This window comes from Esox lucius, chromosome 19 (assembly GCF_011004845.1).
Source record: "Esox lucius isolate fEsoLuc1 chromosome 19, fEsoLuc1.pri, whole genome shotgun sequence".
NCBI lineage: Eukaryota > Metazoa > Chordata > Actinopteri > Esociformes > Esocidae > Esox > Esox lucius.
Genome location: NC_047587.1, coordinates 47,480,088 through 47,490,170, shown reverse-complemented (window position 1 = coordinate 47,490,170; position 10,083 = coordinate 47,480,088). Strand labels below are relative to the sequence as shown.

General features: G+C 38.5%; 1 protein-coding gene across 3 annotated transcripts; it reads left to right on the top strand.

Moving 5' to 3' along the window:
• The first annotated feature begins 1,036 nt into the window (after window positions 1-1,036).
• On the top strand, window positions 1,037-9,818 carry LOC114829515. 3 transcript variants are annotated; one of them, XM_034288149.1, is made up of 9 exons: window positions 1,037-2,160; window positions 2,299-2,927; window positions 4,412-4,495; window positions 5,755-5,868; window positions 5,958-6,113; window positions 6,782-6,999; window positions 7,216-7,375; window positions 8,656-8,800; window positions 9,306-9,818. In XM_034288149.1, the coding sequence occupies exons 2-8, from the start codon at window positions 2,837-2,839 to the stop codon at window positions 8,793-8,795; spliced, it is 963 nt and encodes a 320-aa protein (XP_034144040.1). In that variant the 5' UTR covers window positions 1,037-2,160; window positions 2,299-2,836; the 3' UTR covers window positions 8,796-8,800; window positions 9,306-9,818. The 3 variants fall into 3 exon arrangements, with proteins under 3 accessions (XP_034144040.1, XP_034144041.1, XP_034144042.1); XM_034288150.1 differs by lacking the exon at window positions 7,216-7,375 and having other exon boundaries at window positions 1,042-2,927; XM_034288151.1 differs by lacking the exons at window positions 1,037-2,160; window positions 2,299-2,927; window positions 4,412-4,495 and adding an exon at window positions 4,734-4,764.
• Window positions 9,819-10,083: the final 265 nt, after the last annotated feature.

The following is a 10,083-nucleotide window of genomic DNA, read 5'->3' as shown; positions in this document are numbered from 1 at the left end:
GAGGGCCCGTTTTTCACTTGAAATTGCTGAAGACTGTCAGTTAACATCAGAGCAAACAAAGCAGACACCTGTCACAACACCAATGACAACGATAGCAACAATGACTGTCACACCACCAGTGAGGCTGATGGCAACAATGATTCTCGCACCACCAGTGAGGCTGATGAGAACAACGACTGTGACTCAAGTGACTCTGACAATTCAGATGGCCACACAGACATAGAATGGGCAGAGGGAAAACTTGTTTCAGAGTCTGATGCAGAAGAATTAAATGAGCATGTGAACCTTTTGGACAGCTTGGCCAGTTGGGCTATCCAGTTCAGTGTTTCTTTAGTAGCGCTCACAGCTCTTCTTAGTTTGTTGAGGGTGTACCACCCAGAACTGCACAAAGATGCTAGGACTATTCTCAAAACCAAAATGGACTATAGAATCCAAGAAAAATGTGGTGGGTTGTATTATTATAGAGGTATCTTGAAAGCGCTTCATAACACCTTAACTCAACTGATTGTCAGTGTTGCTGATGGCTTTACATTTAGGCTGCAGGTTAATATTGATGGGTTACCACTTTTTAAAAGCACAAATATGCAGTTGTGGCCTATTTTAGGACTTCTTTTAAGCGTTCCAATGAAGGAACCTGTTGTTATTGGCATTTTTTGTGGTGTAAAAAAACCAAATGCTGCCAATGAATTTTTGCAAGACTTCACACATGAGCTACAGCAGCTGCAGAGAGGATTTGATTTCAAAGGGAAAAGGGTCTTCATCAAACTGGATTCTGTGGTGTGTGATACACCTGCTAGGGCATTTGTAAAAAACACAAAGGCTCACAATGGATACCATGGATGTGATAAATGTTGCCAGCCAGGTGTTTACATTAACAAGCGAATGACATACCCCATTAATGATTACATGTTACGGACTGACTCATCATTTTCAGAGAGGGCTGATGAGGGCCATCATCATAGAGGACCACATGGATTTTCTGACTTAGATTTTGGTATGATAACTCAGTTCCCCCTAGATTACATGCACCTTGCATGTTTAGGTGTAATGTGTCGATTGTTAAACATTTGGATGAGGGGCCCTTTGAAGTTTCGTTTGTCCTCTAGTCTTGTTGACAGGATTTCAGAAAGTCTAACTCACATGCGTTCGTATATTCCAGCAGAGTTTGCAAGGAAACCAAGATCCCTCAGAGAGCTAGATCGTTGGAAAGCAACTGAGTTAAGACAATTTCTCTTGTATACAGGCCCTGTTGTTCTGGCACCATGTGTAGACAGTAATGTATATAACAACTTTATGTTGTTATATACAGGTATTTGCATCCTTGTCAGTCCAAAGCTCTGCTTGGTGTATAGTAATTATGCAAACACTTTGCTCACCATGTTTGTAAGTCACTTTGGGGAGCTGTACGGCAGAGATGCATTTGTGTATAATGTGCATGCTTTGGTCCACTTATCTGCAGATGTACAACTACATGGTTGTTTGGACTCTATCTCTGCCTTTCCGTATGAGAATTACCTCCATAAACTGAAGAGGTTTGTAAGAAAGCCGGAATTTCCACTTTGTTAGATTTCCACTCAGATAATAAGAAGATAATAAGAAGGTTATCAGAAGTTCAAAATATTTGCAGCATTGAGTTGCCTTGTAAGGGTTTAAAAAAGCAACATTATGTTGGACCTGTTCCTGATGGCCTTCAGGCAGAAGCACAGTACAGAGAGCTACACACAGAAAAATGGCAAATGAAAGTTTCCACAGGTGACAATGTTTTTGCTATAGGCAAAGATATATGTGGTATATATAACATAATTCAAACAGCAGAAGAAATTCATGTAGTATTTAAAGTTTTCACAAACATGGGACATTTCTTCAGCTATCCCCTGAGTTCAGATTTTCTCAAACTATTTATTGTCTCTCAAACAACAGGGCCATTTAAGGTGGCCAAAGCATCAGAGATATCTCATAAGTGTGTGCTCCTACCTTATAAAGATAGGTTTGTTGTCATGCCCTTTTTGCATAGTCATAGTGATAGGGCATAGGTGTGGTGGTGGCTTAGAAGTGAGTTTGAGGAGCTGAGTAGTGGGAGACAAAAATACTTAAGACTGACTTAACACTAACACACAAACAGACATTAAGAAGACCAACCTACTCCACAATTGAAATGATGTGAGTATCCCTAACGAATATCTAAAAATTCAGAGCCTCTAACCGACGTAATTTCCGCATGTCTGTTATTTTGGTTATTTAACCCTGGTAATATTGTGTGTGTTTATGTACTTTCCCCTTAAAAAACTGCGTGTGTAGTGACGTGACTCCGCCCCGTCCAGTCCTGCTCAGCCTTCAGTCTGAAGGTCAGGGAGATGTTAGCTAGTGCTAACCGCCTTCACTTTGCAGTAGTTGTGGAAACAACAGACAGACTTTTAATAACAGACACACTGTGACCTACTCTGTACATTTACTTCCAGACTGACAACTTATTACTCGCTTTCCGCATCACTTTCTGCCGTTCTCTCGCTCTCACTCGCTCAGCCATTGACTCGCTACGCAAAGATGTTTTACAAGCACGAGATAAAACGACAGTGAACACACCAGTGCAGATGTAATTCATTAGCTACCCGGTTGGTTTTGTTCTGATAGGTTACGTTGTTAACAAGACTCCACATGCGGTGCACGTGCTGCTATAATGATCACAGATAGTATTTAAAAGAGGGGGGGTTAAAATAACAAAAAAAACTTAAGGATAATAACATAAATCTGCATCATTTTCCTTTTCAGATGTATATAGTTGCAGAATTCACAGAGTCCAAGACTGTAAATATTATATCAGACTTGTGGTTTGAAGATGGTGCGACTTTGTGGCCAAACTATAAAAGCGATGAACGCATCAACAGAGCTGTTCGAAAACATGAGGTGCCAGGATCAGACTGGAAAATGTATGACGTTCGAGCCCTCTGAAGAGCTGTTAAGGATGCACTAAAATGTACCTTTTCCACAACTTTTCTACCTATTAAGTATTAAATGATCAAATACTTGCTAACTGGGTTTGTATATGTGTGTAACTGTAAACTGAAGTTAGAGCCTGTCATAGTGATGGGTTTTGTTAGGATTTTATTGATACTGATACTGCTTGTCAATACTGATAGTAATCAATACTACTCTTTATAATTTGGTGCAAAAAGTAAAGATGTGAAAACAGAAGTTTTTTTTTTTTTTTTGCAGAAATAACTTCCTGAGTTTTCTATATATACAGTGACAATTGCTACAAATATCTGGTCTAACAACTATAAGCAATAGTTCTCTCTGGTTGTCAGGACAGCTCCCATTAAGTTCAGCTGAGCATAACTTGAGGGAGCTGCCTATCACTAAAATGAGAATAGCTGATTGACCTTAAAGATCAGCACACCTTAAGTTAATGAGCCTGGGCCACTTTAGCTTGTTGCTAACATCAGGATTCAGGACTTACTTAAATCAGCTTGGCTTGAGTCTTGAGTTGGGGCATTTGTTCACTGACACATAGCCTAAACTTTACACACACTACACAGCTATAACTTTACTGCTTAACTCTCACCGTTACACTCACACATACATTGCTACGTTCACAGCTAACTGCCAACTTCACACTCACTGTCACACACATTCTCTGTATCATTTTGTCTTTACTGCTCACTTGGGTTAAATGTATATATTTATTTTATTTTTTAATATATTTTTATTTTTTAACACAAACACACACACTGTTTTATTTATTTATTAATGCACTTTATTGTTATCAGTGATTTTGGACACAGCACCAATTTCTGAGGTGTGAGTTTCCAGAGATAAACTAATATTTAATCTTTTCTCAATTCTGATCAGGTGATTATCAAATAGCCAGAGAAAAGCTAAGGGCTTCGCTGACCTGTAATACATAGGAGTTACATACAGATGGCGAACAAGAAGTAGTAGTAGCTAGGAAAAGAATAATTAAGCCAAGGTTTGGTATTTGCACGTATACATTATTTAAAAACAAAAGACCATTTACTGCAGTCAGATACAATTATTCAGAGATCTCACAAAGAAGTATTGCAAGATAGCTATATGCACTGAATGTCAAATGGTAAAGGTAGAAATGGTATTGCATCTTCCATTTAAATGCACTTTAGAAGTAACTGATTCCTAGTGCAACCTAATAGTGTCGACTAATTAAATATTTTGAGTATTGACATTTAGCACAACATTTCTCACATTTTAAAGTTGGTTGCAGGTGCAATTTTTGATTGTCTTAACTAGTTTTAGTATTTTTTGCAAATGCTACATTGTTAACTTGGCCTTGGAGGGGTTGCTTTGTTTGTTAGGCTCATCTTTGATGATACGGACTCTGAAAGTGAGCCAGAGGAGAGGAACAATACAAGACCCACTTATCTCTCCCTCACTCCAGCACCACATATTGCTCCACCGACTCCTATCTTCTCAGCTAGACCTCTGCCAGATCCGAATCATGCTGAACTTCTTCATTCCACTGGTATGTTCTTGTTCTGCAGTAGTATCATTCAACCCCTGGTTATGAAGTATCATTTACATTTATTCATTTAGCTGACGCTTTTATCCAAAGTGACTTACAATTGATATACACTCACTTAAAGGATTATTAGGAACACCTGTTCAGTTTCTCATTAATGCAATTATCTAATCAACCAATCACATGGCAGTTGCTTCAATGCATTTAGGGGTGAGGTCCTGGTCAAGACAATCTCCTGAACTCCAAACTGAATGTCACAATGGGAAAGAAAGGTGATTTAAACAATTTTGAGTGTGGCATGGTTGTTGGTGCCAGACGGGCCGGTCTGAGTATTTCACAATCTGCTCAGTTACTGGTATTTTCACGCACAACCATTTCTAGGGTTTACAAAGAATTGTGTGAAAAGGGAAAAACATCCAGTATGCGGCAGTCCTGTGGGCGAAAATGCCTTGTTGATGCTAGAGGTCAGAGGAAAATGGGCCGACTGATTCAAGCTGATAGAAGAGCAACTTTGACTAAAACGATATCAAGAGTTCGATAAATGTTCGATAATATTTAAAAAGAAATAAATTTTCCAATAAAGATATTAATTTTGTTAAGGAAAAATGACAAATGTTTCAATTTTCTACCTCAGATTTGGTAAATGTTCTCCTGTTTGGCAAGTGTTTGTCATGATATGTTCTGACAATATAAAGTAGTTTAAAACCACAATTAACGCTCTGGTTTCTACAACTTTCAGTTAGGAGCAAAACTCTGCCTTTAAACTTGAAAGAAATAAAGATTTGACATTTATCGTGATAATTATGGATATTGACTGAAATATTATCGTGATAATTGTTAAGTGTTGTTCCTGTGTTATTGAAAAGGGAGCCTTCAGTTTGTTACTCTTAAGAAAATGGAATCTTTAAATAATGAAACTTATTACTTTTAATGAAAGTCAATAAAAAAAAAGACTTTTGAAAGGAAGTTATTTTTCGTAATTCGTGTAGGTCATAAATTTAAATCATAATGGTCATAAAAAGGTCTTAAAAGGTCTTAAATTTGACTGACTAAACCCTGCAGAAATCCTGAGTAACACCTTTTCTTACACCTACTTTCTACTTTCTTCTACTACGTTCATTGATCTGCCTCTGAATGTCTCTTTTTTTCTTCAAATATACGTATGCTGCAAATTTTCTTCTATAAGATAACAAGGGCTGTTTTAAAATATGTTGTCAGTGCTTGGACCCTAATAATGAAATTGTCAAATGCCTTCTCCTCAGCGGCTGCACCACTTGTTCCCGTCCCTCCACTTTGCATGCCTTCAAGTCCTCCATGCCAGATTTCTGCTGGACCTCTGCCTGATCTGAGGCAATGTGATCGTGGTAGTTACACAGGTACCACAATAGAGTATTTTTGTTAAGCTTTTCTCATCAAAGTACTCACCTGTTAGCAAAAGTAATATGTTCAATCTACCTCTCCTCAGCTCCAGTGGCACTTGTTCCTACCCCTACGTCTCGCATGCCCTCAAGTCCTAGGCGCCGGATCACTGCCACTCCTCTCACAAATGACTATCAAGGCCATTGTTTTGTCCCCACTTTTAGACTGGGGAGGACTGGCACTGGACCTGTTCCTTGCTCTGGTAAAATATATATATTTTTTAACTCTGTGACCGTATACATGGTTTAAATAAGAGCTATTTAAAAAAATACTTATAGAAGGATACGATATATACTGTGTGTGTGTGTATTAGAGCCGACCGATTTGAGCTAATTTCATTGGCATCGGCCATTTATAACGGCAGATATATGACTATTAAAAGAGAAACAGACTCAGATCATTCACTCATGTCATGGGTGTTGCATAGTTTGCCCACCAGAGGCAAACAGCAGTTTAATGTTACGGTAGCTGGGTGTTTAAAGCTAGCTGCTGACAGACGTAAATTAACTGTAGATTTAATCTGAAACAGTGTGGTAGTTCTAGTGAATGGTCCCCATTTGTCCCTAGTTGTCCCTATCACTTCTAAATATTCTCTACAATCAGGTAACGTTACAGCAGGTAGCTGCCCGTTGCTAAATGAGCCACAAAGCTAATGCCGTGGAGGAGTGCTAACGGTAGTGAGCCATTAAACTGATTGTATTCTAAATATTTCTGCCAGCCGCCTGTCTGCAGTTATAGTCTGCGTGTCTGAAATGATTAAACCAGAGCGGACATGTAAATAGCGGACGGCTGTAAGTGCTGTTACATGAAAAAACATATTTTTCATGTAACAGCACTTTTAATATAATTGTTTCTTAACTCCTTTTGTAGCGGCTGAGCTGCACATTCTAACTTTGCTGGAACATATCAAGGAGCAGCAAATGCAGCTGGCTGCTGCTGTAAATAACATTGCTGCAAGAATGGGAACGGAAACTCCTATGGCTGAGATGCCTCAGAATGTCAGTGTTCCGCTGGCCACCATGTCTGAAGTGGAGGAGTTGGAGGAGTGGCTTAAAGATGCAAGAAACTCGCATGCTAAGCAAAACATGGTATGGTAACAATGTAGGGCCAGGTGGTATATTGACTTTATTTGAAAACAAGAAAAAAGAGAACATTTTGTTTGTATTGATAGAGTTTAATGTTGTAACCCATTTATTCAAAGCTAAACTGTTGTTTACTGTACTGTTTGTTTCATGATTTAGTAAACCGACATACAATTTGCGCAATTGTCTCTGTTGATCTGAAATGCTTTTCTGTATTGTCAGATTTCGGCTCTAGGTGCTGTGGGAGGACAGAACTCCAAAACAGTAACTTGGAATATACTTTCAAGGATTTTCTCAAACACAGTGGCCAAACAGATTAATTGGAAAGGAGTAAACGGGAAAAGAGGTTTTAAAGAAATGCTGACACAAACTCTGTTGATCAGTAAGTATTTTAGTATACGTATTGTAGTATATGTAGAGGTGACTAGTAGATGAGAACAATTAAATATATATATATATTTAATTGTGTATATATATATATATATATATTTATATATAGATATAGATATATATATCTATATAGATATATATAGATATATAGATATAGATATAGATATATATATAGATATATATACACAATTAAATATATATATATATATTTAATTGTTCTCATCTACTAGTCACCTCTACATATACTACAATACGTATACTAAAATACTTACTGATCAATATATGCCCCGGCCTTTCTGTGTGGAGTTTGCATGTTCTCCCCGTGTCTGTGTAGGTTCTCTCTGGCATGCAGGCTAGGTTAATTGGTGTCCCTAAATCCTTAGATATGAGTGTGAGTGGTTGTTCTTCTATGTGTGGCCCTGCGATGGACTGTCAGGGTGTACCCCGCCTTTCGCCCAACATAAACTGGGATTGGCTCCAGCCCCCCGCGACCCTGTACGCAGGATAAGTGGTTGACGATGGATGGATGAATTCTTAGATATAAGGGATGCAACTTTAAAGCCAAAAAAAAATTAAAAATACTTTGATAGCGGTGCTGAAATAGATTGCAGTCATGACAGCACCGGATAATCACGTAATGCTTTACTTGGAGTTGAATTGAGAGCTTTTAGTTTGAAAATTTCTGAACAACATTAAAAAGAGTCTGTAGCCTGTTTGACACACCTCTGAAAGAGCTGTCAGAAAACGTGATTCCCCTAAATGTCCTCTGCCTGGACATACTGGGGAAATGTTGAGGGGTTCCTCTCCTTCGGCCATCCTACACAGGCCACTGACAGAGGGGGAGGGCCGTGTTACTCTACGCTGCGGGATTCCTGTACTTTACATCTTTGGCAGATTAATAACATAGCAACGGTAAAAATTGTGGTTTTGTAACCTTTACTTTTTCATACCGTGGGAAACCATGAAACCGGTACCCGCCAATGCCTATCCATGACCTGATACAGAATCCACACAGATAAATTTAAAATGATAAGATGCACTGAGATTTAAGGATGATCCAATACAATCTAGATGTGATTAGTTATTAATTTGTTTTGAGTTACTAAATGAAAGGCTACAGAAAATTAGGTCTACTACCACACCATCAATAGTAATCATGGGCAACATCTAAAGCATTTCTCAAAACAGTGGGTTATTGGCTTGACTTAGAGGTAATTTTCAGAATTTCTGTTAATGACGGCTCATCAACCAATTGACTTTCTCTCTTAACAGAGGCTGCACGGAAGAACCAACCTGCTAGCAGCGCATTGGACAACTATATTAACCAGCACGCCATCCGCTGGTTCAACCTGGCCTCTGACCGTGGAGGTGGCCGCAAAGAACGTGCCATGGCCAGAGAGGCCATTCATTAACCGTGGTAAGAAACTTGCTTGTTGGTGGGGCTGTGGTCCGCTGGCAGAACACCGGGTGCTTTCTGGTCAGGTGCCGTTGGGATGTTGCCGAGGCGACATAAATTTTGTTTTACGGTGGACGGACTGCAACATTACTGAGTTGTTGTTTTCTTTTAGCTTGAAATAATCCCATACTTTAGACACTTTCTTCTTCGCCCCTCCCTATTTTCTCTCTCTTCCTCCACTTTGCAAACAGCGCCATCATAATTACGTTGTGTTCACAGCATAAGCGCGATGTGCGACAGTAATAAATGTCCATGCAAAACAGTGTTCTATATAGTTATATGGATTAAACGAAGCTTTGCATGGATGCAATTTAGTATTCAATACTAAATTGAATTGTTCGAGCCCTTGTTAAGTGAATGCCAAATTAATCAGAGCACATTTGTGACTGGGTGCTGACAAGCAATGTAGCATTTAAAAACAGCATCACTGATCTTTTTTAACTGAACATTCTTTTATACTTTGCAGAAATGAACGCATCGGCCATCCCCCACTCTTCCACCACTGATGATTTGTTGGGTGTTATGTGAGAGTTGTGGCATTCCCACTTCACTTGCCTCATCAATGTTTCCTGTAAAGCCACCAAAGAACGCGTATGAACATTTTGCAGTTTTTTCTGGGTTTCATATGACTAGAGTTGGATATTGTATTTTGGCTATAAAACCTTTGTTATTTATACCATGGTCATGGAAAATGGTTAAAATCGAAATGGCTGGCAGGTATTATCTATTAAGACAAACTTATTGCTAATTAAAACGTTACATCTTGTGTGTTTAGGCCGTAGAATCTCGTTTCTCTGCTGGCTTTAGCTTTTTTTTCTGCTTTAATTTAAAAAATAACAAAAAAAATAACACCTGTGTCATAGGTATGTGGTAGTAAAGAAGTTTCTTATTCCTACAGTTGTCCTGTAATTGTTCCTACAAGAAGTTTCTTATTCCTACAGTTGTTAAAGACAGAAATGAGCTGTAAAATGTGTTTCTGTCCTGTCTTTTTATCTCAGACATTTTAAATAAAATTTAAAATGTGTCACTCATCTGTTCTATCAAAACAAGAAGTCTTAAGATGGTGGGGGAAGGGGATTACGGTAGTAATATTTACTCATTACCATTGACGGCAACGTTGCCCAGTACAATTGCTCTAAAAGTTGCTCCGTGTATCATCAGCTTTAGTGTACCTTGGTAAATACAAGTCATAATATTTGTTATACATTATATAGACCAGTCAGTTAATAGAAACAAAAATCAAC